Genomic DNA, 27,892 nt, shown 5'->3' on the forward strand with positions numbered 1-27,892 from the left:
CCGTGGGCTCTGTGCGGAAGGAAGGGCAGGAGCATGCGTCTTCAATGGTAGGTTTTTCTCACTCCTGCGGGCCGTTCCCCGCACGTCTGTACAGAGAAAGCTCCCCGTGTGCCCGCGCCGGGACTCCAGGATTCCATGTGTGTTTGGGTCACACAAGGACAACGGAAGGGGCTTCCTTCTTCAAGTGAGAACAAACGTGGAAACCATCTGGGCTCTTCGCATTTCCCTGTACCCTTCCCACTTTTAGTAATAACACCCCTCCCCCAAATAAGCTGGGTGTTTCCATACCCGGGTTCAGGTTCATGGACTTTCTGGACTTCAGTGTGGTCTGTCCTGCTCTGTGGGTGCTGCTGGGTGAAAACGAAACAGAGATAAAGGATCCCTTTTGAATGAAAGACCAACAATCGAATGCAACAAGCAATAGTTTATTTATATTAAAAAAAGGGAAAAGAAAAAAGAGAACAGAAAAGAAAACCCAACATCTTTTTACTACATTGTATAGATTAAGTAAAAATACTTGTATTCATATATATGTATATACATACCGCATATATATATATATATATATACACACATATACACACGTGTAATGTAACATTTAAATTACATGCTCCTCAGGACAGAAGAATTAGGACACGTTCCCTCATATCAACTTAAAACTCTATCACAATTTAAAATCACTGCGAGGAAACTGGCTTCCTTTATCTTGGTGGACTTCAAGTATACCGACTTATGGAACCAGGATCTACATGGGAAAATCACCTGCTATGCACCAATGACAACGGACTGCCACAAATCATGGGTCAGGGGTCTTCCGAGTTCCCCACAGGCCTTCCTCACCTGCAGCTGCGGCACCTTCTACCTGAGATGCGCAGGAACGATGCAGGGGGACCGTCCGCAGGTGCCACGGGGACGAGCACGTTGACGTTTAAACAAGAGCAACAAAGACACGTCTTTCCATGAAAACAACACTGGCCAAAAAATGACTCTAGAAGAGGATTCCTTCCTCCCCTTTCCTTGCCAAGTGAAACACAGAAATTACTGGGGAAAAAAAACTCAGGGTAAAGCACGTCTGGCTTTGATCAGCAGACAGCAAGGGACAGAGAGGGAGCGTGTCCGTCGCGACAGCTCCTGGCTGACCTGGATGGTCTCAGACACACCCCCTTCTGCAAAGGCACTCACATGTTGTCTGTTCATCAGTCAGACAGTGGGATTCCATCCATGGGAGTCTTTCCTACAAATATCATAGAGAGAGGTTAAGGACATGGTCTAACAAGGAAAAGAGTATAAGAAATACACATTTTGGATAAATGTGTGCTTTTTTTTTTCTTTAAAGGACAATCCATACAGTAGTTTAAAAAATTTCATTGAAAGTTAGGAATTCCAGTAAAATTATCAGCAAGAAGCAAGGTGCTGGAGGATGGGAGATGGATCCAGAACACAGAGAAGAGGGACGCTAGTTTCTCAAATGGCCAAAGGACAGGGTATGCATGGTCTGCTCTGAAACTAGAAAGACCATTCACATACAGTGGAGTGTGTGAGCGGGAGGGAGGTAGTGGCAGAGAAATTGGTAAAGCAGGAGGGAGGGTGGCGTCCTTCAGTATGTGGGCGCGGGGAGGGATGCACCCGGAATTTCCAATGGGAAAGAGGGGCCGCGTCCCCCGTTCTGCAGTCCAAGGAGACCCTGCCCAAGCCAAAGGCTGCCCTCACCGGGACACGACGGAGCTAATGGAATTATAAGATGTGCCGCTGTTGCAGCTTGAGTCATAGGCCTCCTGGCCATTGCCGTCGAGGTTGATCTTGAACACAGAGGACGCCTTCAGGAGAAAGTCTGCCGCATCCCGACGCCCCAGCTCCCGCAGTTTGGACATGAGGATGCCCACCGTGCTCTCGGGGTAGGAGGCCCATTCCCGGAGCAGAGCGTGGACCGGGCTTGGGAGGAACTCCTTGGGAGCCCCGTTATTGGTGTTGTACTTTGCCACAAGGTCGGGGAGACCCAAGTTCATGGCGAGAAGGCACCAGTCCTTCCCCATGGGATCGGGTGGGTCCAGGAGACGACATAGTTTCCTCCGGGTCAGGAGGTTCAGATCCGAGGCATGGATGTCCATGCCCAGGCTGGCCTGCGAGTACACGTCGTGGCAGCCGAAGCACATGATGCTGCTGAAGCTCTCCTTGTAGCCCCCCATGGTGTTCGTCAGCGAGGTCTCCTTCAGGGTCTGTGCCCGGAAGAAGTCCCGCGGCTGGTAGATCATGACGGGCTCGTGGTGCTCCCGCAGCTGCTGGGGGCTCAGGTAATGCTTCACTGTCAGCAACCCCGGGAGCGTGGTGGCCATGACGTTCTCCATGGTGCTGCACACGGAGTCCAGCAGGAGGCAGCACTTTATTTTCTCCGTCTCCAGCCCTCGCACCTGCACCTCGATGCCCTGGCCGTGGTTGACCAGAAGCACCAGCAGCTCGGCCCCACGGTTGGCAATCTTGCAGCCGTTCACCCACAGGCGGATGTCCGCGTCCCCCTCGGCGCTCTGCTGGTGGATCCAACGGCAGAGGTTCACCTGGACTTTGTGAAAGATGCCGCACGGGAAGGGGGTGAGGTACTCCACGGGGACGATGCGCACGCCACCGTACACCCTCCCCTCGTCCTCCTCGTCCGTCCAGGAGCGGTGGAGGTTGTCCGTCTTGATCAGGGCAGGGATGTCCACCATGGTCCCGCTGCTCAGGTCCCGGGCGCAGATGTCCATAGCATCCAGGATCTGCAGCAGCTCCTCCACGTCACTGTCGGGCACCAGGCGCTGGACGTCCTCCACGGTGTAGCGGCCCCGGTAGTGGTGCAGGGCCCGTGGCGTCTCCACGGAGAGCAGCTTCCCCAGGACGTTGGTGCAGAGCCAGCGGGGGTCCAGGAGCAACACGTCCTGGACGGTTTCACTCTGCATGATGTTGATCTGCCAGGAGGGACAACAGGAGGTCACACATGGGGACCGAGACGGCCAGACGCGCCAGCTGTTCAGAGCGCTAGATGACCCGAGCAATGATAAAATCTCTGCACATGTTGCAAAAACTGACCCAGGGCATCCACGTGGACGGATCTTGGAAGTCCAACACTGACCTGAAACACCAGCTGGAGAAGGTTACGGGAGACACTGAAAAGCCTACCTTTGACCATTAAAAAAAAAAAAGGTCAACGTAATGAATGAAAGACAAAAAAGAGAGAGAAATGGCAGCCAAACGCAAGGAGTAAGGTTTGACTGGGTACCACATCCCCAAATAAACACACAAATGAATAAAAACAGCTACGAAAGAAATGACTGGGACAAGCGGCAAACACTCAAACGAGGACTACTTAGTCACTCGTAGTATTACATCATTGCTGTGTTGCTAGAACATAATTATATTGTGGTAACGTGCGGGACTCCATCCTTAGCCCTCTGTCTTGTTCACATCCGCTCGCTGACGCCCTCAGCTACGTGGGCCGGGGACTCTTGCAGAGTAATATACCAACCTGAGAAGCACCCACCACGGCCTGGAGTGGGGGAAGCTTGCTTTGGTCCTTCATGAATTTGTCAAAGAACAAAGTCTCTCCCTTTCCTGACACACACGTGTTGCCATGGGACCCAGTTCAATGTTAGATGTCAGTGAGGGGCATGCGGACCCTTTGCTCTCACTGCCCTTCCGTGCATCCCCTCGCTCCATAAGATCTGTAGACAACCATCCAGGCTTTGTGGAGAACAGCAGCATGGCTGGGTCGTTGCCCGCCCCATCTCCCCTGCTTGTAGGCTGTCCCCCAAAAACTGTGCAAACGACAAGGAGACGCCTGCTTCGTGTTTTGGTCTCAGTTTGGGGCTACTTTACTGTCCCTCCACCCTGTACCAGTGGGAGAATACCCCATGGCTTAGGAGCTAGAGGTTATATTATTTAGGGGTGAAATGTCATATCTGCAAAATAAATAAGCAAATAAATAGAAGAGAGAGAAAAACCAATGGAGCAAAATGTAAACACTTGGTCAACTTAAGTGTGAAGCAGATGATGACTTTGAGCTATTCTTACCACTTCTCTGAAGGCTTCACATTTTTCAAAAAAGATTCCAACTCTTATATTATTCCATCATGTAAAAGTTTAACACACACAGAAGAAAAGGTCTGGAAAGTTTTGCCCGTAGGAAAAGTGATGCTGGGGAGGAGGAGGGAGGAACGAGGCTGCGGGGGACCTGGAGTGTTACCTATTACCTGTATTTCTTTAAAAAGCAAAAGTCTGCAAGAAAGAAACGTGACCACACGCAGAGGCAGCTGTGGTCTGGGCGCAGCGCTCCCCTCCTCTCCTCCCTCCACACTCCGGGCCAGTCCTGCACATTCTGCGGACCCACGGGGGGTTCCCTTCTCACACGGAGGCTGAGGCTCCTGACTGTTGGTACCAGGACTCCTGTCTAGTCCACACTCCAGCTACAGCTTTGAGACCCCCTCTGCCTACGAGTCTGTTCCAACCAATCCTCAGATTGACAATTCCAGGAGGGCAGAGCACATCTATTCCTTGATAAGGCATATGGGGGATGGGGGACACCATCTGCAGATCAGCCCTGGGACACTGCTGTCCCCTAAGGGTCAGGGAAGACAGACGGAGACACTGGCCACACCGGAGAAGACTAAGGGGACAGACGGCTTTGTGCAGTGAGGGGTCCTGGAGCAGAAACCGGCATCAGGACAACAGGTGACATGTGCCTAAGAGCTTCCTCACCAGCGGCAGTAACAGCACCGGGGGAGGGGCTGGTGGCCGAGCAGAGTGGCCGATTCCCCTTCCTTACCCCTACCATCAGATCCTCACTTACTCACTTACTCAAGGGCAAGGAGGGGTGTGATGCAGAATAAAGTGGATTATATCCTTGCTCTAGAAATTGCTGGTCAAATACCAGAAGGCAAGAAAATACTGGGCCAATGGAATGAGTTTATTATTATGGTTAATCTTAGCTTGGATTCCAGTCCTTGGATTCAATCACTTTCAAGTGCAGCTGGAGGGGCCTGTAGATTACCGGTAGTGCAGCGGAGTTCAGCGGCTCCCGCTCTCACTGCTTGACGCGCTAGCTTTCAGGGTCACTGGATTCAGTGGTAATGTCAAGCCCCCCTGATCCACACAAATTGGCCTCGAGTCAGGGGGACACCGGGACTGGACAGGAAGCTCCTGGGGTCTAAAATTCTCAGAACTGCCTTTGGGTTTTCGTGTTCAGAATTGCTCTTCGTGGCCCAGCCTAGCCTAACTGTCCCCTGATGTCCCCGGATGGAGAAGAGCGAAGGCTATGTCCCCTCTCTGGGGACAGGCAGAGGAGGCAACTAGAACAGCATTCCCAAGCTGCACCCTGATGCTGAATGCCACACACGCCAGGGCAAAGATCCCCATTTCTCAGTCATTTCTGGGGACACTGTATGTTGGGTCGTAGTGTCTCCGGACATCTTCTCGTCACTGCCTTTTCTTGGTCATCTGTGCGCCCCAAGGTCTGTCTGGAGCAGATAACAGCCCATGCCGAGCAGAATCCAGAGGCTGCAGGAATCACAGCTGAGCACCAGGTGCCCCGGGAGGAGAGAAGAGAGGCCCAGCCGCCCGGTGCAGCAGGAACTGTGCTCCCTAACTCCCACGAGCTGGAAAACGAACAAATCTGAACACAACCACAGGACAGCATTCGGGGGGGGGGGGGCGCTGAGGGAGCCAAGAACCGCAGGTCAGAAAATCACCTGCGCCTCTGCGTGACAGCCCCATGTCTGGATAGGTTATGGGTGGTCGGGCAGTTCCCACTCCGCCTCTCCAGGCTCAAAGCACCCTGGGAGAGGGGACAGACACACGCCCCTGGAGCCCCTCCCACACCCCCGCCAGGGCTCCAGCCCCCACCTCGCCAGCACTGTGGAGCTGCTGGGCGATGTGCCTGAGGTCTCCCTCTCTGGCCAGCGGGTTCAGCTGGTCTTGCACGTCGTACACGAACTGCTGCAGCGACATGAGCTGGTTGGGCCCGTTGAGCTTCCTCCACGAAGGCAGCGTGGAGATGATTTTCTCACACAGGTGCGTCATTGGAGGGCACACCTAGAACACGCAGGGCAGGACGGGTCAACCTGTGGCCGAGGAGAAGCCCAGGTGGAGAGGACGGTGCTCTTTTCCGCCCCGTTGCAAGAAACACTCGGGAGGAAGTTAGTGCTTTTTTGGGGGCCTGCTGGGTTAGTTTTTTTTTTTAAAGTGTTGCCTCTCCCGGGAAACCCATTTACAAGCGTAAAATGGTACGGATGCTTTCATTTCTATTGCTACCGGTTAAACAACGGTTTTGAAATAGGGACTGAATCATAGGGCTCCTCTAACCCTGAATGCTGTGTGTTCCCTCCCTCCCCTGGAGCCACTCTTTCAGCTGGAAGATGGTCACATTACGAGAAAGGGAGAGGAAAAGATGAACTGCCGTCATTAGCAATATTACAGTGGGTTTTTATCAGTAAATTAGGTATTCGTGGGACTGTTGTGGACGTACAATTTAAATTAGACTGATTCTTGGTAATGGGCTTGGAATAGATTTCTTTCTTAAATTATTTCCAAACATTGTATTTGAGCATAGTTGACACGCAATGTTATGTGAGTTTCAGGGGTGCGACAGGGACTGGACGAGTCCATGGTTATGCTAGGCTCACCACAAGTGTAACTACTACTGTCACCACACACTGTTACAACACTATTGATTCTATTCCCTGTGCTGTGTCTTCTATTCCTGTGACTGAGTCCCTCCAAAGCTGGGAAGTTGTATCTCCCACCCCCCTTTCACCCACTTTGCCCATCCCCCCACTCCCCTTGAAATAGGTTTTTAATCTTTAAATTTGATTCGATGAATCATCTATGTGACAGACTCAGATAATCCGCACACCAGCCTAATTAAAAACAACCCCAGCCATACACTGCCCTGCATCATTAATCAGGCAGTCCCTTCTCGAATCCTGCCTTTATCTCGGCTAAATTCCACTCCCTATTCGTAAAATAAAGTTCCCAGGCAAAAAGGCAGTCTGTTTGAAGGGTTCCAACTGCTCGGCTGGGGAATGTGAAGCAGACTCTCTCACCACACCCCCGTTCAAAATGCTTCGGGGACTCTCTAGAGCCCGGAGCAGAGGCCCTAATGCCATCCGGTGGGGAGGTGCTCGGGTCCTTCACAGACCACACTCCCCGACTGCTGCCCACTGGTTTCTGTACCCGGGTTCCTCTGAGCACCTCCCCCACCCCCCCGCCAGACTACTCCGCACTCACTGACTGTGCTTTCCTGGGACCCCCATCAGAAGGCAAGCACTGGCCTTCAGGAGAGTCCAGAGTTTTCCTGAAGATTCATACAGCATATCTGGAACTGGAGCCTGGTGTCGTGAATGAGGGCGTGTCCCAGCGGGGAAGCAGGAACCTCTAACTGGAGGGGCCACCCACCCGCCACCAGGGGAGGGACAGACACACGCTTCCTTATTCACACGCAGGCTCGGGCAGCAAGAACTTTCCAGGGAGCATTCTGCCCTTGGGATGTTTACCCTTTTGCAGCAGCTCGGGAGAACTTCTCGAATATTAAAGAGTAGCAACTTTTTACAGGTCAGAGGCACTGAGAATATTTTTTCCAGTCTATTTCACCTTTTAACTTTGTTCATGATATTTGCCAGGAAAGAAATTTTAGTTTTTAAGTTGTCAAATAGGTATACTTTCTTTGAAAACTCCTAGGGTTCTCTATATTGCCTAAAAGGTTTTCAGAAGCAGTACCAAGTTATTTTAAAAACACATTCAAGGTATTGCGGGTTTTTTTCTCCTACTTTTTCTTTTTTACATTTAATAGTTTTAATCCACCTCGAATTTATTTCTGGGATTCGCAGTGAGTAGAATTCAATCTCATTTCATTCTAGACTAATTGCCAGTTGTGTCAGATCATGGATGAAATCACATTTTCCCCAAAATTGCAATAACACCTTTGTTTTCTACTAAATTTCTGTAGATGTTGTGATTTACTTATACACTCGCTTATTGCACTTATTGATTTTTTTGATTTTGGATTTATTAATTACACAGCCTTTATAATATGTTTTATTTATTCTTCCATTGAAATTTCAAGATAAAAAACCCAACCCAATTGTCTCATTCCCATAAGATGTATGCTAGAACTGTACTAACTGTACTAAGAGGAGCCCTTCTTTCTTTTTAAATTTATTTATTTATAGAGGCGCCTAGGTGGCTCAGTGGGTTAAGCAACCGACTTCGGCTCAGGTCATGGGTTCTGGACCAAGCCCGGCATCAGGGTCCCTGCTCAGTGGGGAGCGTGCTTCTGCCCCTCCCCCCGCTCACGGAAGTGTGCGAGCTCTCTCTCTCTCTCTCTCAGTCTTAAATAAATAAATAAAATCTTTTAAAAAATAAACTTATTGTAGAGAGAGAGAAAGAGAGGGTGGGGGGAGGGACAGAGGGAGAGAATCCTCAAGTGGACTCCGGGCTGAGCGTGGAGCTCGATGTGGGGCTAGATCTCATGACCCACGAGATCAAGACCTGAGCCAAAACCTAGTTCGGACACTTAACTGACTGAGCCATGCAGATGCCCCTCTGCATTTTCTAAATGTTTCACAATAAGTCACTTCTGGGTAGCTTTTGTGATTTGTAAAAGGCCCTGTTACTCGTAGACCAGCCACTAAAACTGTCAGAATCCCATCGACACTAAGCAGCCCCCGTGCCCGTAACCCCCCTCATCTCCAGGCCACCTCCTTGTTCTTACCCTTCCTTCCTCCTCCCAGAGCAATGGGACACAGACACAACCACGCAGCTGCCTCGTCCCAGGGCCCCTGCGGACTGAACTTAACCACGCGGACAGCACGAGAGGCCGGCTCCGGGGTGACTGGATGTGTGGGCAAAGACGGGCCTGCGGCCTCCCAGCTCACTCACCGAGACAATCTGGCTCCGGATGTCTTGCAGGTGACTTCGAAGGACCTTCATGTCCTTAGAGCCCGAAGCACCGGCATCCAGAACAAACAGCTTGTTTGAAATGTGAAGATCGTTCCCAAACCTAAGGGAAGAGGACGGGCCTCCTCAGGGTGCTGCCGTCCCACCAGGTGTCCCCACAGACGGCAGGATCCTGCTGGCCTGAAAAGCTGGTCTGAAGCCAGAAAGTTCCTGTGAACTGGCAAAGGCAGCGGAGGGGCAGGGGGCGGCTCCCGTCCCACAAAACGGCAGGAACACAGTATGGGAAGATTTCAGGTCCCCTGACGCAGGACGGGTGGGGCCTGTGCCCCCTCCTTGCAAGCGAGGAGGGCAGAGACCACTGCAGGGTGATGGCGTAAGAGCAGACCATGGGCCGGAGAGCCATATGTTAGATAGAAAATATTAGTATGAGCCCTCTTTTTCCCATCAGGAAACCACAGGAAGTGTCTACAGTCAATCCACCGAGAAGTCACATTTCCAGCAGATTATACGGAGCTGTAGCTTCGAAGGTTTTTTGACAGACACTGCGTAAAAATACGTATTCCTACACTGTGACCTGCGCACGTCCACAATGATCAACGCATGTGCCAAGAAAGTCATGCCGGTATTTCCCCCTCCAGCCTCTCCCACTTTCCAGACCAGGTCAGGACCCCAAGGGACTGTCACGAGCCACGAGTGAGCGGCAACCTCGACATTGAGCAGTGCCGCTCAGGGGCACGAAGACAATCATCAGACTCGAGGCTAAAGCAACAAAAAGAACCAAGAGTCTACATCAGCCACGGTGACAACAGTTGGCGACACCGCGCTACACGACGGACATTGGGTAAGGGCTGAACTTAAACATTTCTAGGGGAGAAACATTCTCACCAAAAAATAAAAATAGAAACGAGGAGAAAAGAGAGAGAGAGATGAAAGGTGTGGGTGCGCTAGCCAGCTAGATGGGGATGGCGGACGTCAGGTCTCCACGACGCGGGCTTAAGTCTCTGATGAGGTTATTTGTCAACTAGATTTCCCTCCAGAAAGTGGAACATCAGTGCTTGAAACCCCTAACAGACGCTCCCCCGGGGCTGTGGTCCCGGGAGGTGAGGAAAGCAGTGCAGAGTCTGTTGTTTTTTATCCCGTGCTCTTTACTTCTGCTGGATCTATTTTCAATGTTTTGATAAAAATAAAAACTATACCACAAAAGGCAGCCAAGCAAAGGAGGCCTCTGATCCCTTCCTCTGGTGTCCGTGAGCTCTGTGGGATGGCCCTGGCACCAGCGACGCCCTCACCTGTTCCTGATCTCCTTGAGCAAGGACGTGTCCTTGTCATATCCGAACTCGCCTCCAGCCGGCCGAGGCACGTTCATGATGTCGGCGTGGGTGGCCACCAGAACGACGTGCAGTGGGTTCTTCAGCTTGCCGCCGAAGGCTGGGGGCAGAGAGCAGGCGTTTCATAGGGGGGTCCTCCTTCCTGGCTGCCTCCCATCCCTGGGTGAAGGGGGCTGTGCTGGCCTCTGGATGTGCAACCTGCCCACCATGCGGGCTCACCCCGAGAAGGCTCAGGCCTGGCCAACATCGGGATGAGCCTGCTTTCTGGGCTCAGACCACAGAACTTGAGGGAGCTTCTCCGCTCTGCCTCCTCCCTGCTTGCACAGTGAGGGGCAACCGAACTCTGAGCAGGCGCACCCTGTACAAGACAAAGAAAGCCCTCTGAACACAGCAGCACCCCAGACGGCGGAGAGAACCGCCTGCTGTGCACGCAGACAGCCTGTCCTTAGGGGAGTGTTTAGGAAGAACACACCGAAAAGAATGAGAAGGAAGACGGCAGAGTGGAGGTACCCTGAGGAGGTTAGGTCCAATGATTTGATTATTCTATGAATTTCAAAGGAAAAAATGGAGAGCCCATTGTCTACCATGGAAGGCTGCTCCTTTTTGTTTTGTACAAAGGAACAAAAGTGTATTCCGTAATGTTTTCTTCTCTAGGAATAAAGTTAAGATGATACGTTCACTCGATATGGTCCCTTCCGTTCTTGCTGGAACTATAGAACGAGGGAGGGCTCGCTCTGCCTGTATTTCACGTACCACAGGCAGAGGCACAGAGGCCATCAAAGGACGAATTCCACTTCCACCCAACAAAAGGGACCACAGCGCTAACGTGTGGGGAGAGCACGAGACATGGTTCTCAAAGGGTTGCTCAGACTTGGAAAACGTGATCACGTAATAACTCCCTGTGGACTAAGGGAGCAGCTGAGGTTCAGGAACCATCCAGAGTGGGAATCTTATCACAGGAGGGAGAGACCAGGGGAGCCTCACTGTTGGGCCCAAGCCGTAGACCCGCCCAGCGGGAAGGGCGCTCACGCACCGGGGCGCGCTAGCTTACCGATGGGTTCTTCAACTGGCACAAGAGACTTCAGGAAATTCAGCCAGAAGATCACTTGGTTCAACTGGATCTCGTAGGGTTCTTCCAGACTGAAAACGATGACGTGGATGGACGTGGGATCGTTTGCAGCAAAGTAGTCGTAACAGCAGAAATACACAGGATTTCCAGAGAATTCCCACACGCTGAAATCACCGACTCCTACAGAGAGAAGAAAGATTACTATCTGAAACACCACCAGCAAACGCCAATCACAGATCTTCTCAGCGGTTTAGGGAGAGCCAAGGGAAAGAGTGATGTCCACCTGTTTATCTGTGCCTCTTCAAGACACAGACATTCCCCCCTTCCCCACAGGGATGATTCCTCACAAGGAAGGAGTCGGAGCCACCTGCTGACGTCGGGTTCCCCATCAACAAACTCACAGTGTGAGAACGAATGTGGTAAGATTCCATATCGTCAAATAAGCATCAATTCTTTTTGGAACATGACGGGGTATCCAATGCTGGATGTAAAAGTCACTAAGATATGTAACTGAATGTAGGTTCAAGAACGACTACATTCCCCTTCCGCAGGTGAGTAAGCGACCTGCTCAGCCAGGTCAGAAGTGAGCAGGCTGTGTGCACAGGTGAGAGATGCAACAGTTGATTGGCAGTTCCGCGTCTGAAGGCGGTGGAAGGCACTGTGAGGACGAGGGGTCCATAAACTCACCCAGAGCGGGGGGCAGTGGAAGGGTCAAGCAGGGTAGAAGGCTGTGTGCCCTAGTGTTGGGGGCAGTTGCTCTCTCGTACCTGAGCGGTGGGTACAGAGGGTTTTCTTGGAAGTGTCTTAGTTCCTAAGGCACCTGGAACCTCCCAGTGACCATCCAGACACGTAGGCACCCCCAGGCCTACAAGGCCAATCCCAGCAGGACGGTGACCACCCAAGCACTGGCCTCTGGGGCAACCAGGCAGGACCACTTATGTCGTAGGATTTCAAGCTCCCTTTCCCTAATTCTTCCCCTTGTGCTTATTTGGGCCTGAAATTCTGAGTCAACAGTTACTTTGAAAGATTCAAGGGCTCTTCTGCAGCCTCCTCTTGGAGCACAGGCACCCCTGGGGACAGGACTCCAAGGTCTGGCAGCTGAGACATCAGTGTGAAGGCTTCCGGAGCACAGGCATAGCTCCTCCAGCAGGGGAGCCCTGGGAGCCGGACTCGGGGCAGGGAAGGGGCTGGGGAGGAGCCAGGTGAGCAAGGGGTACTGAGGACAGGCTGCTCCTCTCCCTAAGCTACATGCCCCCTCGGCTCCGGGATCTCGGAGGACACTCCGCTTTTAAGAAAGGAAAACACCGGCGCGTGGGCCACTGTACCGTTCAGATAAGCATTCTGGATGTCGATGGCCTTGGTGGACTGGTCGTCGGCTGTGCAGTGCGGGTGCTGGGGCGGGGCCACCAACACCTCCAGGGTCCCTCGGGTGAGGCCCGGCTCGAACATCATGCTGCGGCTCCTCACGCTCACGTGCTCGCAGCCCGGGTACAGGTTGCTGATGCTCACGGACACTGCAGGTGGACGGGACGCGGTGAGACCAGGGCGGCCTGCGCGCCTGCTCCCCTCCCGCCCGGCCCAGCCTCGTCCCTTCCCGGGACACTCCCGTCCCCACCCCCTGCTGCTTCGGGCTGGGCGCCGTGGGCCCCCCACGTGTGCTCTGTGCTGTGGGTCGGGGACGCTTCTGGTTGGGGTTAGCCAATGGGAGGCACTGGACAGGCTGCGGGGAGAAGGCCCAGCTACCTCCTCCCCCCTCACTCCCTGCTGCTTCCCTGACACCAGCTGTGTGTCTGTGACTCTAGACCCCCTAGAGGCTTCACCCCCCGGCTCCAGCTGTCTCAGGAACAGGGTATCTTCCTCTGTCTTTCCGCCCGGGGGAAGGAATGGCTTCCTTCTGTCCCAGGCCCTGGATGCTTCAGTGTCTGTGGGATGTTCCCCTGACTTTTGCCCATGACACTGTCCTTCCGTTAATGTCCCCACCGGGATGCTGACTGATGCAGATGAAGCCGTCCCAATCTGGTCCATGAATTGGGTCAGGATGACTGCAAAACAAGTCTACACAGTAGCAGGCCAGGCTTGTCCAGGGAGAGCGGACAGGATTTGATAAATGACAGGCNNNNATTCCTGAACCCAAGGAGTTCTCATTCCGACAGAGTTTGTATACAGTATCATGAAAGTAATAGTGTCACAGGGAGACTCGAAATCCTAGAGGGGAAACATGAACTTTTGCTAAGTGCTGACCCCTAGTGGTGGAAAGCGGCAGGCCCGCTGGAGGAGTGGCCTCTGTGCCTGAGCAGGAGACACTGCCTCCCCTGGGCTGCTCTCTGGGGACAGCAGGCAGCCCCCCCTGCAGCGCCCCTCCTGGACACCCGCTGCCCCCCTGCTCTGGGTGTGTCCGTCCTGCTGCAGCTCCACAAGGCGACAGCCACGCCACTCTGCGGACCACGGAGCGAGTATGTGCGTGGCGGCCAGACAAGCCGTGTGGGGACGACCCCACGGGCCCTGAGGGTCTGCACACGGAGGCAGCGGCATCCACACGTTCCCTGCTCCTGCATCCTGCCTGCTGGCCCGGCCCTTCCTCTCCTGCGTTTTCAGGAGATGACGGCGCAAAGGGCCAGGTGTCTAAGGCGAACCCACCGCCTGCTGTCTGGTGATATCACTGTGCCACGGGGACATCTGTCCCGGGGAAAGGCAACAGGCCTGGCCATTCTCGCAGGGCTCAGGGGGACCAGACCTGTGGCCTGGGAGGGAGCAGAGCACGGCCCCCCAGGCACAGCAGAGCCTCTCTGCAATGACAGAGCTGCTGTGTCCATAACCAGACCCCCTTCCCTGGAGGCCACAGCTACCCCATCCAACCCACACCCCCTCCACCAACCCCATCCCCCTGGGAGGCTCTCATGGCCCCTCACACGTGCACCATGGTCTGTTTTCTCAACCGCCCTAATACTGCTCCGTGGGCATCAGGGTGGCCAGTGAGCTGGCCGCTCTAGGCCTGGCAGGCTCCGGGCTCCACACGCTGCTGCCCCAGCCGGGACCCCTCAGCCCAGGGCATGCTTGCCTCTCGCTGGGCAGGAGGGAGCATGCTATGCAGACGCAGCTCCCAGCTCTCCCCAGCCTCAGGCCGATTACGTTGAACTGCAGCTGGGAGACCGCCGGGCTCTGGGCCTCAGATCTGGGACTGAACTCCACCTCTGGCATAGATGGGGGTACCTGAGCCCAGGGTCACACACTCCAGTGCACCCCTGAAAGGTCACTTCTGTCACAGGGCAGAATTTCACACATGGGGGTGGGCAGCCTGCTTCTGAGCCCCCTGTCCTGGTCTAGGGAACTCCGGGTGGGGGGCTGGGGGGAGAGGGGGTGACATGCAGAGCCCGTGCCCCTCTGTCTGGGGCAGCCACCCTCCTCCCCACTAACCAGCCTCAGGCAGCAACGTGACCCCAGTGTAGCTGAAGTTGCCAATTTTCCACAAGAGACCCAATATCCAGCTTTTCAGTGGAACCTTCTGAGGTGTGAATGTTGGCTGCTAATCCTATTTCCTCCCTGCCCCCGCTCCCACCACAACACTCACAACACACAGCGCGGCAGTCACCCGGGTCCTGGGTTTCAGCCTCAGCCTGAGGCAGACACGTTATGTCTCTGAGCCCCGGGTTACTTCTCTCTGCGGCGGGTTATGACACAGCCTCACAACTCATGAGAATCCAGTGAGATGACACGTGTGCAGGACCCAAACCCAGCTCAGCACAGAGCATGTCAGCCACACACACACTGCTTTCCACGCTTCCTGGCTTCTAGGTCTTACTGTGGTTTCTCCGGAGAGCACCCACTTTGCCAGCTGGACATCCTTTGGGTGTCTTCTTGGCCTTCTCTTGTGTCTTTCCAGCATTTGTCACTTTCTTCAGTCTTGCAAATCCCTGAGGGGACTTCCTTTCACACAAGTGACCACGGAGAGCAGAGCTGTGCCTCCCGAGAGAACAAGGCCATCTGCTCCCAGGAGAAGGGAGTACAGTTTGAGGGGTTCCTCCCTTCAGCTCCTTCTGGTAGCAAAGCCAGCGTCCTCGGGGATGCTGGGAAATCAGGAAGATTCTGGAATGGACTCACGTGGGACACCAGAGAGAGCAGCTTACTTCCTACCGGTCCCGTCAGGGAAGCCGGGCCCTACTCACCTGTTATCTTGACAGAGGTTTGAGGGTTCAGCCTGGAGACGCAGCTCTGAACCAAGGGAGGTTGAGAAAACAGGAGAAGCACCGTCCCCAGGAGACCCGCTCCATCTCTGTGCTGACTGTAGCTGGGGCGGCTTCTTTGGTTCAGAGTGGACATCATCCTGACAGAATCTTCTAGCACTGAGCCCCATGACCAAGTCTCCATAAGCGCTGTCTGAGGGACTCCGCTACACTGATGACCCTGGCCGATAAAACGGCCTTCCTGAGCCACATTTTATTAAGAACCTACTTCCAGATTCTTCCAGATGTGGAAGATGAATGGAGACATTACTTCTGAGGGGTGAAGGCTCAGCAGGAGACAGAATCTGTCTGTGGCTGGTTCAGTTTAGCTCCTGGGCTCCTGGGGCATAATCTTCACACCCAGTGAGGACTTACAGAAATTCCAGATCAGAGATCTAAATAGATCTCTTTGTCTCTGTCTCTCTCCCCCTTTACCTCTGTCTCTCACACACAGACTAGAAACACTGGACTGGCCCCCACACAGAGGCTGAAGGTCATGATGAAGTCTGGAAGACTACTGGCTTCAGAGAAGGTGAAAGCCATCTTGCATCTCCAAACTGAGCCAAAACTACGGACGACAATGGAAAATGTGTGCCTGAAAATACCCTTACTGCAGAGGGAGTTGTAAGCATCGTCACTAAGCACTAGCTTAGGAGTCAGACTCGTAAACTCTCAGCTGGGTGATGACGGGCAGCCCCCCCCGCCCCCTCTAGGCTCCAGGAAAATGCTGGAGAGACGCCCTGTAGGCTGTTGTGTGGATTCAGCGAGTGTCGCGTGTACCACATTTTGTGCCGTTCCTGCGCTCCGAGAGTACTCACACTATGTGTCAGCAACACAGTATTCAGACTAATCACAAATCCACTGTGGTTCTTACATCTTCCCCCGGTGTCACGTCCACTGCCGTTCAGAGAAAAGAAGTTGAAAAGGGCACATGACTCTCAGTCAAGAGTCCCTCAGCGCCGAAGAATGCTCCCCAGACAGCCTCCCTCAGGAAGAGAGGGATAACATGGAAACGAAACTTTAAAATCATGTTCGCCATGTGGGGAACTGATAGGACACCTTGTAATATCATGTAGAGGAAATGGATCCTTGCTCAAAATTGAGACTGAGGAAACTCTTTGGAGGGTTATAGTCTTATCGTTGCAAAATGTACTTCCCTCACTCAGGGGGACTTGGGAGGAACAACATTCCAGATGGCACAATTCCTAGTGTTCTTCGTGGTGCTTCTCCCCAGGGTGGGGGGAGGTGGGAAAGGACAGGCATGCTGGAGGTCTGGACGGAATCCACCCACAACCGTGTCTAAGACGACGCGGAAGACAGCAGAGCTCGCCTCCCAGTCAGGCTCCACGTGACGAACCCACCATGATATCATTAGGGAGCCTTTCAACATCACCAGCCAACGCTAAGACGCACAGAGATGGAATCGAATTCTGTTGCTATGATCTCGTGCTATGAATGCCCAGCTTTCCAAGAAGTAAGCCTAAGGGGGAGAGCCCATCCTGGGGCCAATATTCCATGTGTATAGTCTGGAACCTGTATCTGTCCATGTGAGTTTTGTCTTCAAGGGCGAGTACCCTGGTCTGTGACTGTTACCCACACAGCAGATATGTTTTATTCTGTCCCACTGTATCTAAAATAAATTCATGTAAAGTGCACATAACATGCAATTCACCAAATTAACCATTTTAGAGTAGAACGCGACACCATTCTGGGATTTGCGCATTTGCAATTTGGACCTTTGTGTCTGTGACCGTGATTTCGGTGAGGCCCTGGCCTTGCTATTGTTGGGCCATCTGCGATGCAGGCCAAGAAGGGGGTCACGGGGCCCAGACCAGGGCTAGACCACCCCTAAAACCAACAAGACAGTGAGATCAGGTCACCACAGGCCAGGTAACCAACACACAGCCACCACTCACACTAGATCTTGACACCAGACAGCACAAAAGCAAGCACCGAGTGGAGAGCCGGGGGCCGGGGTGCAGGTGCCTACCTGCCGGCTTGGATGCCAGCGGCGAGGGCGGGAACCGGGTGGAGTTGGTAGAGGAGAGTCTGGGCCGGCGTCTCCTGAAGAAGCTTCTCAGCAGCCCACACTTGAGAGATTCCACCAGCGTGGTCTTCCCAGAGCCCGAGTGGCCAAACAGCTTCAGTTTGATTCTGGATTGCAGGGTCTGCGTGGGTCGCAGCTGCTGGATGAAGAGTCCCCGGTGAGCGTCCTAAACACGGAGGGAAAGGGCTGAATTAGTCACAGTAAAGAGAAGGCTCTGAGCAAACTGCCGATGCGGATTCTCATGGTTTGGCACTCTCGCCGGGTCCTTCTTGATCTGAGATTTCTCTGTGATGAGAAGTTTTAAGAGCTACTGTCTTAGGAACTATTAAATATGCAATACAGTGTTATTGACTGTGGTCCTGTCGTGTACATCCTGGCACTTGTTTTGTAACTGGAAGTCTGTACCCTGGTCCTCGATTCTTACCCATGGTGCTGATGAGTTTTGTTCTATCCCGTTGTATCTACAAAAGAAATTCATGTAAAGTACAAGTAACATACAATTCCCTGTTTCAGCCGTTTTAACGAGGACTGATGCTCCAGGCGTTACTACGTGTACAATGTGTGTGCCTGGCCCGGCTCTCTGGTTCCACAGTGTTTCCATCACCTACGGAAGCCCCAAGGCCATCCGCAGTCACTGCTCCCTTCCCCACCCAGCCCCTGGAACCAAAATTCAGCTCTCTGTGGCCACGCATGTGCGTAGGTCCGTGGCATTTTGGTGCGCGAGGAAGGGTGGAGTAACTCCTGTGAAGCCGTCGATTTAAAAGGGAACCTGGGGTGGCCTGTCAGACGGGCCAGGGACACCTGCTCCTCTGCATGGAGGGGTCTGGTTCCCTCCCGACACCGTGATGGTACCGGATGCTGAGAAGGAGGGCATCATGAGTACAAACACAAATGCTGGGACAGGGCCGGGGGGCCGATAGCCTTCCCGCTGTCCTCCCTCTCTGCCCTGCAGGGAGAAGCAGGAGAATTCACAGACTCACACACTCGCTCATCAGCAGACATTCTGGAGCAGCCCATGGGCTAAACACAGTGCAGGGAACAAGAAGGTCTAGACCCGGGCAGATCCATGTCCTGGGGAGACACAGACGTGTGAACACTGACACCAAACATAACAAGAGCGCTCGGGACGGTGCGGGCAGGTGCTCTGTGCAGCCAGAGATCCCCCCGCGAGGCTGCATAGGGATGCATCACTCCCGTGGCCCCTGGCTCCATCCGGCCCCACAGGCAGCCTCGTTATCCACCCCCAGCTTACTCCCGGCTCCAGAACAGGGGCCCCTTGGAGCTGTGGGGTGCAGCTGCGGGGGGATTCCTTTCCTGACCCAGGATGGTCCCACTGCTCTAACCTATTGACTTGCATGCATCCAGGGGACCCCTCCTGCTGGGATCTCTCCAGGAACATTCCTCCCCAGGAGGCTCTGGCCCAGGTGGGGTTCCCCATTGTGCCCCTGTCAGACTGTAGGGTGATGTGGGACACTCTTCCCTCCCGACCGGGAACGAACTTGAGGGGAGGGACAGTGTCCCCAGCACCTGGCAGGGAGGTGCTCAGTAAAGAAGTGCGCTAGAAATGACAGGACTCGGGGGGACCACACAGGACCCTCTCAGAGGGAACTGCCTGCTCTTAGTCTCCTGTGACCTCAGGTCTGGCGGACACTGCATCCACTTCCAACCCCGGGAGGGGGGATTTGCTGCTGCTCTCTCCCCGCACAGCCACTGTGGCTTCCTGCACTGACCACCCAGCAAGCTCACCTGTAGACAGCTCTGCTGAAGGCTCCCTGCCCTCCCCCATTTCTGTGTGGGACCCTGACTCTCCTTCTCCACGTGGCAACACTGCCCCCTAGCGGGCATGCTGGAAATGGGCGGCTACAGCTGCAGCTCAGGATGTTGGGGGTGCTCCTGGATGTGGGTGCTGTGTGTTCAAACAGGTTCACAGAGTGTCCTGCACGGTAATGATTCCTGGGTCCACCTGACCTCTGAGTGTCTGCTGAGCACTTATATAAGAGAAAAAACTTGTTTATGATTATGTGACCTTAGGACTTAAGGGCATGTTTTGGAGAGTATGGTTTAACAGTTACTGAGATTTCCAAGAATGCAGACAATCGATAAACTCGTAAAAATATTTACATATAATCTTTCATGAGCCCCTACCCTCACTTCTGCAAATCAGGTCAGCAGGCGGCCCCAGTGGCCGCACGCCATCCCAGACTCCAGGACGCATGGGCGTCTGTGGGCACTGCCTACGTGACTGTGGATGGGTCCCCATATCTGCCAATTTCACTACGCACCCTCATGCCCTGGGCCCCGGTACTGACACACTGAAACACGTATTATTTCACTATAGATATTTCCTTTGATGTCTTTGTTCTGTTACAGGGAGGGCGTCCCATTCACTAAAACCACCTCTGCAGGGACTTGTCTCCTGTGAACTTCATTCGGGTGAGGAAAGGGGGCATGGGCAAGGGTGTGTGGCCGGTGTTGCTGGGTGGGCTGGGGTCACAAACCGCACCCCACGCAGTGCTCTGTAAAGCATGAGGTTGTCCTTATTCCGGTTTCTCCTTGAGCCTCAAATCTCGGTAGGTTCAGACACAAAGTGCTGCCGGGGAGGGAGAGAGCTGGATCTTGCCAGCAATTGCCCTGGATTCTGACCCAGGTCAGCGCAGAGGCTGGAGATGGTCTGTTCTGACAGTTACTCATGCTGCCGACCAGGCTGGAAGAATTGGGGCGCTCGCTGGATTTCTCCTCGATGCCGGATACTACTGCAGATAAGCCCTCGACCCCCTGAAGCACATCTGCCTCCCCTCACTCTAAGTCAACCCTCAAGGCCAGCCCTTCCTCTCCCTTCCCTTTAAATCAGGCCCGGCTCCCACCTCCCCTGCACGGGAAGGGTCTGAGCTACAGTCACCCCATCCTGTGAGCATCACCGTCCACGAGTCTCGCCGAGTAGATCACAACATTCGCCACCTATTTGGTGACGACACAACTTACTAACACACCAGTTCTTTGTGTGAAGCCAGTGTCTCCTTCTCCTGGGACAAGGGAAAGGCAGAAAACCTGCTTCTGCCTGTAATCAAACTGCTGGGTCCTGGGTGCACTGTGCCATTTTAATTGGCTCATGGCCCTTTTCTGCCCTTATGCCTTGTGGATCTTGGCACCTTGACTTTGGCCACCACATCTGTCCTGTGTGCAGGACTGAGGGTATGTTTGTCCCCTCTGCCTGAGCTCCTCAGGCCCTTGCACTCTGAGAAGACTAGAGGCATGGTAACCATGGGGCATTGCTGCTGCCCCAGCACGCTTCCAGAAGCTTCTCTGACCCACGGCTGGCGTGTTCCTGGCAGCTGGGGGGCTTCGTGTCTATGCCTTGCTCAGCGCTGCCCTTGCCTGAGTATAATTCACTCCTTTGAATTCCACGCAGGGTAGTGGGGGCCAGAAGCTGCTGACAATGTGCTTGCCTGACTCCTGGGCGAGCCCCAGGACAGAGGCAGGTGGGGACAAAGACTCTTTTTGTCCTAACTCTAGTCGAAGTGCTTTGTGTCAAGGCTCTGAACTTGGGCCTTGTCCTTGGCCAAGTTAGTTCCATTTTAGCAAGAATCCTGCCTGGTCAGTTTAGTAAAAACTCTGCTCCTTCCTATGTAATGAAATTTCTCACCCCTCCCTGATATGTGGTCCCCTGCCTGGCCTGCCTTTGGCAAGAATCCTGTTGAGTAGCTGTATCGTGACCTTTAACACTCTTATTTTCCTGCTGCCTCCACATCCCCACAAATAGGCTTTGAGCAGTGGCCCAGGCATATCAGGGTGATAAGGTAAGCCATGTCTTTACCCCCAAATTTAACCCAGTGACACTCAAATGCTAATGACATTCCTTTTATACCCCACCGTGATCCCCCATAAAGGCCCTTGCTAGTGGTCCTCTCCGCTTCCCCTGCGTAGATGAGCCCCCACCCTGCTGGCCTTGCCTGGGACTGACTCATCCACCCTTCATCTTGTCTTTGGGAAGATAAGTGTGGAAACAGTTCTTCCCATCAAGATGGACAGATCTCAGATCTGCCATAAGGCAAGACAGCAGAACAGGAGTCTTCTCCTCTCTAAGGAGACCTGACCTGGTCCTGCAGGATGATCCCTCTTCCTGCTCACAGAGAGCCTTGGAGAATCTGAACACAGCTGATTTTGATTTAGAAGTACAAAGAAGGGGGCGCCTGGGTGGCACAGCGGTTAAGCGTCTGCCTTCGGCTCAGGGCGTGATCCCGGCGTTGTGGGATCGAGCCCCACATCGGGCTCCTCCGCTATGAGCCTGCTTCTTCCTCTCCCAAAATCTAAAAAAAAAAAAAAAGAAGTACAAAGAAGGTCCTGAAATCTCTCCCAGACTGCTGATGGGCAGCGCATTTTCTCCCATCACCACTAGGTGGCGGCACAGGGACCGGTGTGGGCGTGGACCAGTGTCTGGGGAAAGGGGCTGCCAGCAACCTGACTGGGGTTTTGATGCAGAGAAGGTCTGAGGAGGATAGTGAGTGGCTCCTGGCTTGCTCTGAAGGCGGTAGAATACCGATTTCTTAGGAGGGAGCACACAAGTCCATCTGGGGTCTCTATCTACCAGGAGTTCCAAGAGCACCTGCGCCCCGGTTGGCCACAAAGCCCCACCTGATCAGACTCTCCCAGCAGTGATACCTGGGGAATGAGGAGCTGGGACCATGGTGTTTCCTAAATTCTGGCTCCTGCCTCGAAATAGTCTCCTGTGTATATCCATCCACCCCCCCCCCNNNNCCCTCCCAGACCCTCCCGGCCAGCCCCAGCCCCAGGCAGGTACGTGTGGCTGGCTGCAGAGGTGAGGCCTGGAGAGTCCATGGCTGTGGGCCTCCTGCAGGCAGGGCTGCCAGGCTCAGGAAATGGGAAAGTGGCAGAGAACCTGAGGAATGCAAATTCTAAACCAGTCCCGCCTTCCAGGGGGTCGGAAAGTGTATTTGTGTAAGTCGGAGGTAGAACATAGCTTCCCTATTTGTTTGCTTTACCTTTATACTTTAAATATTTACCCAGGGATGGGGGCCTCCGTTTGCATCCTGCCCACCACTCACAAAGTAACAAGCCTGGACAGCCCGTCCGAATGCTGTCAGATTTCACCTGGCTGCCAAGACCACCTTCGATCTGGTCTCTCTGGGCAGTCAGAAGCAAAGTCCCAAAATCAGAGTCAGGTCTTGCTCCCTCCTACCTGCTGAACACAGCTGGACCAAACTCAGTCTCCTGACCTAGGTTTGACAAGCCGCCTACCTCTCTGATGGGGCAGGGTTCTCCCCAAGAGCCCCTTGCTCAAGCCTCAGTGCCAGACTCCTCCCCCCTCCTTTTGGTCTGGTTCCTGCGACACACCCAGTTCTCTACTGCCCCAGGCCCTTTGCACTCACTATTCCCTCTGCTTTCCCCCAGCGCCCCCTCTGGCTGCCTCCCTCTCCAATATTTGGAGACATTTAAACATTAATGTCTCCAATATTTGGAGACATTTAGACATTAAATGTCACCAGCAGAGAGGTGTCCCCTGAGCAGTGGATGGAAAGTAACCCACTTCCCTTCTCTTATTTCACCCTGTTTTCATCCCTGCACATATAGCAGGGGCAGCAATCCTCTGTGAAGGGCCAGGTGATCTCTCCTGTATCCAGAAATCAGCGATAGACAGTAGGAAATCAAGGGGTATGGCTGTGTTCCAATAAAGCTTTATTTACAAAAACAGATGGTGGGCTGACTGTGGCTCCCAGGCCATTGTCTGCCAACCCCTGACTTACCCCATCTGGCATTTTTCTTATTTGTTTCTAGCCTGAATCTTGCCTCTTGTTCACTGTGGTCTCTCCTGTGCGTAGAACGGTTCTTAGCATATCTAGACACTGTGAATCTCTTTTAAATGAATATTATTTGGTAACTGCATTGCTCTTTGACACCCTGGTGAATCCTGGTTTCTAGTTAACTTTCTTCCTGCACCTTTGCCCCTGGCAATTTAGCTTCATGTTCTCATCCGCAAACAGGACTGAACATCAGCGGATTGACAGGGAAGACCATGGGCAATCTGGCAAAGCCAGATAAGAGCAAGCTGAGGTGATGTGGCTTCCCCTGCAGTCAGACCCAGCAAGAGAGGAGCCGCAACTCTTAATTATGCAAATGTAGCTTACCTGTGCTGAATTTTAAATTCTGGACAAACTCTTCCTTCTATTTCCCAAAGTATTCTTAGGCACCTTTCTCCACTGTCTCATCTTAGGCGTAAGAAAAGCAACTATTTTAATATCAGCTTATGGAAATCTATTTGGAAGGACAATCAAGCCCCCAATGTCAGGAGACTGAGCAATGTGGTGGGCTCCTCGGGACAGCACCAGGGGCTCCCGCACACCCCTGCCCCCACTCACTTCGCGGGGAACTGGGGGAACGTACCTCGCCCAGCTCAGACCTGCCCCGTGTTCCTCCCGCCCCCACAAGCTCTGGCCTCGGCCACCCTCACCCCCACCCTGCCCAGACGCACTGGGGGCAAGGTCTCCTCTCCCCAGGGTCAGGCCCCTGGCGCTAAGGACCCAGGGAGTCTCTCACTCTGCTCCGGCCAGTGCTCTGCTGCCCCCTGCAGGCCAACAAGATGACTGTGGTTGTGTTTCTGGAACAGGGAGTCCCATGGCTTCCTTAGGGGACCTTCTTAGACTTGTCAACTGATTCGAGGTGCAGACAAGGGGGCGTTTCTGTTGCTAATCAGGCCCACCTGGAAGCCTATGGAATGGCAAGGCAAGGTAAGGCCACCCCTGGCTGTGCAGACACAGACTTCTCCCCAGGAATGTGTTCAGGATCCATATGAGGGGGTCTTATGGAGGGCGGCTCCCCCCAGGGCATGTCAGGAAATGCATAGAGGTGATTTTTTTTATTTCACAATGAATGGGGGAGGGGAGGCTATGACATGAGCTGCTTGGAGGGTCCACAAGGCCTGCAAGGACAGGAAGTCCCCCCACCCCAAAATGCCCACCCCACCCTGGAGAGAAACAGGGGGAACATCCAGGAGGAAATGAATGGGAAGGAAATGGGGACAAGAGGCTCCTAAGTAGAAACTGCTCTCTTCCCTTCCCTTCTGTGTCTTTACCGGTTGTGATTACGCTCCTCGGCCACGTGACGTCAGTTACAACTGAAACACGTCTACTGCCTTGCCTTCTCTGCGGGGAGTGCCTGCCCCTGGGACCACCTACCACGAGTCCTTGCTGACCATTCCCCAGGGTCGCTCCTGCGACAACTCAGTACTTTCAGGAACCAGATGCCTGTACTGCGTGTCCCCAAGCCCCAAGCAGCTGCTTATTGGGAGATTCATTTATGTAAAAAAAAAAAAAAAAAAAAAAAAAAGATGTGGTTAGAGGGACACCTGGGTGGCTCAGTCGGTTGAGCGTCTGCCTTCAGCCCAGGTCATGATCCCAGGGTCCTGGAATCGAGCCCCACATCAGGCTCCCTGCTCCACGGAGAACCTGCTTCTCCCGCTGCCTGCCTCTCTCCCTGCTTGTGCGCGCTCCCCCCCCCCCCGCAAATAAATAAATAAAATCTTAAAAAAAAAAAAAAGAATGTGGTTAGAAACACATGGCAGCCAACTCCTCCCTCTCTGGCTCATCAGGAAGCTGGGGTCTAGAGCCCCCTGAGGGAACGTCTGAGGCAAACAACCTCTTGAGTCGCACTGACCACGGAGTCCAGGAGATTCTCCTGAACGAGCAGGCCCTGGTGACCCCGGGAAGGAGATCGGAGCTCACCACGCAGCAAGTGAGCTCAACACGGGGGAAGGACCCCCTCCCCAAGGCTGGGAGGAATCAGCACAGACGCCCAGAGCCCACTGAGGGCACAGGAAGCGGACATTTCTATTTCAGGCCTGAATGTGGGCGCTGAGCTAATGAGCTCTGCTCAGCCTCAGTGAGCCCGTTTTTCCTTCAGGAACAGCTCCATGTCCGGGATGTCCTAAAATGACCTCCAGGACTGAAGGACGGCTGTCCTGCCACAGCTGCCGGGGGCCTTGTAGACACGCCCACATCTGCTCCTGGGCGCTGGACCACAGGACGGGCCACCACAGGGAAATCTTTATGTCTCCCCGGGGACTCAGGGAGGGGTCTGCAGGACAGCAACAAGAGCCAACACGTGGTGCTTACTGTGTGCAGACGCTGTTCTAAAGGCGTCATTTATATTGCCGCCATACCACAAGGGAGCACAATAATTACACCATTTGAGGAACAGGAAACTGAGGCACAGAGCTGCTAGAAGGTAGCAGTGCTGGGATTTGAGCCGGAGCCGTCTGACGCCCGAGTCTGGGCCCTCGGTCACCACTTTAGATTTTGCCTCTGTGCATTCAGGGCACCAACAGGAACGATGTCCTTTGCTCACAGGAATTAAAATGATTTTTCTTTGCCTTGACCTCTCCTTAGAGAACAATCCCAGGATAATGGTAAAATACTAGACATTGGAATATTCTCTATCCCATCCTTCTTTTAGCAGTCTAGGCACCAAAACACAGGGGTGCCAATCGGTGAGACAGAATAAAGGAACCTGAAACTGGGACAGTGCAAGAGCCTGCCTATCCCGATGTAAAGATTCTAGGCTGGAGAACAGCTAGCCAGCTCCCCTGGGTGCAGGGGGTCAGCATTAGCACCACACAAGCTTCTCTGTGTTTATACTTCCAATTACAAAAGCAATGTAAGCACAGGGCAGGGAATCTGGGAGCAGATTAAGGGAGAAAGCACTTTAACCCCACCAGTCTGATCCCACCTCGGCCGTCACATCAGGGCTTGTCCTTCCTGTCCTCTGTCTGGGCTTTACTGACTGTTTCAGACCCATCATTGCAATGACCTGGCTTTGCACCCAGCCTGGCAATCCACTTTTAAATAAAAGCATGGACCTTTCCTAAAGGGGAGACGGGCAGTTAAACACAGCACAGCCCAAGGGAAAGCTGTGTCACTCTGCCCGAGGATGATGTCTCCCGGGTGACCCCCCGGCCGAGTGCGGCTCATGGTCTGCCATTGATTGCTGCTTAAAAACGAGTGGCCGCCCCTTCCCGGGGTCCGGGCTCTGTGCGAAGTCTCTGAGATGGTAAGCAGCACTCCAAGCCGGGAAAGATATGCCAGACGCCTCACTGTGAGAAGCATGCTGGCTGGGACTGTTGAGCCCACACACAGCAGGGGCGACGCTGGCACTCAGATTCGGGTGGTGGCGCCCAGAGTGGGGTGTGGGTCCCAGTCGTCCTCTGTGGAATGGGGGGAACCCGAGAATCCCTGACCCAGCACGTGTATGCACTTGTAAGGTGTTCGGCCTAATGGAATCTCTCCCTCCCCCAGTGGGCTGTAAGAGAGAGATCTGATAAGTAACAGGAAAAGTGCATCCTCATCGAGCCACGGGAGAGGCCAGACTTCACGTCAGGTTCTTTTCCCTGTAGATGGCCACTGTCACTAGTAACTGACTTAAAACTGCCCTTGTCTTGCGACCGCTTGCCTGTAAACGTAAGCCTCTATGGGGGCGCCTGGGTGGCTCCGTCGGTTAAACGTCCAACCCCTGATCTTGGCTCAGGTCATGATCCCAGGATCATGAGATCGAGCGCCCCCATCAGACTCCACAGTCAGCAGGGAGTCTGCTTCTCTCCTCTCGCTGCCCCTCCCCCTGCTCACGTGAGCATTCTCTCTCTCTCTCTTTCAAATCAATCAATAACTAAATAAAATAAACATGTCTCTGCCCTCAAATGCAGGGCACCTGGCTATCAAATCCACCCAAAGTCAAAGGCTGCAAACACTTGAGCCAAGGTGGCCTGTTGCCGTGTTGCACACTGCTCCATTCTTCCATGTGCTAGCAGACATACTGCTTCAAGTTAAGAGAAATTTAAAGATTAGGAGACTTTATGTGAAAGTTCCTTGTTGATTTGCTGACAGTGACTCTCAGGCTCCACCCCCTTCGTAAGCAAAAACACTTTCCCTTGTTTGTCTTGCCCAAACTCTCCCCCACAGTGAGACAGTGGGCGGCGGTGCAGGTGGGAGAACAAGTCCACAGCGAACGCATGCATTCCCTGCAAGAACGCGTACGGCGAGGGACATTTTTTCCCAGACTGTTCTCCTCCTGGAATTTCCAGAAGGAAAGGCACAATGAATCCCTGCAGTGGCCTGGGACATCTCTCTTCCCAGTACCTTTGTAGCCAGTTCACGGACTCCAAATCACAAAGGTGTCAAGATGCGTTATCTCCCAGCTCAACTCCAGGCACTGGGAAAGCGAACTACTCCCACCCGTGTCCCCTCCCCAACCACAGCCAGACCCTGGGACCCCTAGGAAAATTCAGACTCTCAGTAGCTGTGGA

General features: G+C 53.6%; 1 protein-coding gene across 5 annotated transcripts in view; it reads right to left on the minus strand.

Moving 5' to 3' along the window:
• Positions 1-409: 409 nt before the first annotated feature.
• Positions 410-27,892, minus strand: part of DAPK1 (death associated protein kinase 1) — a 177,018-nt gene continuing 149,535 nt past the window's right edge. For 4 of the 5 annotated variants that reach the window (XM_040620163.1, XM_040620164.1, XM_040620162.1 and 1 more), the window contains exons 20-27: positions 17,527-17,749; positions 12,642-12,830; positions 11,299-11,496; positions 10,209-10,347; positions 8,902-9,022; positions 5,869-6,057; positions 1,711-2,939; positions 410-1,234 (exon numbers count right to left, since the gene is read on the minus strand). In XM_040620163.1, coding sequence (XP_040476097.1) covers positions 1,201-1,234; positions 1,711-2,939; positions 5,869-6,057; positions 8,902-9,022; positions 10,209-10,347; positions 11,299-11,496; positions 12,642-12,830; positions 17,527-17,749 — 2,322 coding nt within the window. In that variant the 3' untranslated portion in view covers positions 410-1,200. Of the gene's footprint in view, positions 2,940-5,868; positions 6,058-8,901; positions 9,023-10,208; positions 10,348-11,298; positions 11,497-12,641; positions 12,831-17,526; positions 17,750-27,892 lie in introns of all 5 variants that reach the window. The other variant, XM_040620166.1, reaches the window with a different exon arrangement.

This window comes from Ursus maritimus, unplaced genomic scaffold (assembly GCF_017311325.1).
Source record: "Ursus maritimus isolate PB19 unplaced genomic scaffold, ASM1731132v1 scaffold_34, whole genome shotgun sequence".
Classification (NCBI taxonomy): domain Eukaryota; kingdom Metazoa; phylum Chordata; class Mammalia; order Carnivora; family Ursidae; genus Ursus; species Ursus maritimus.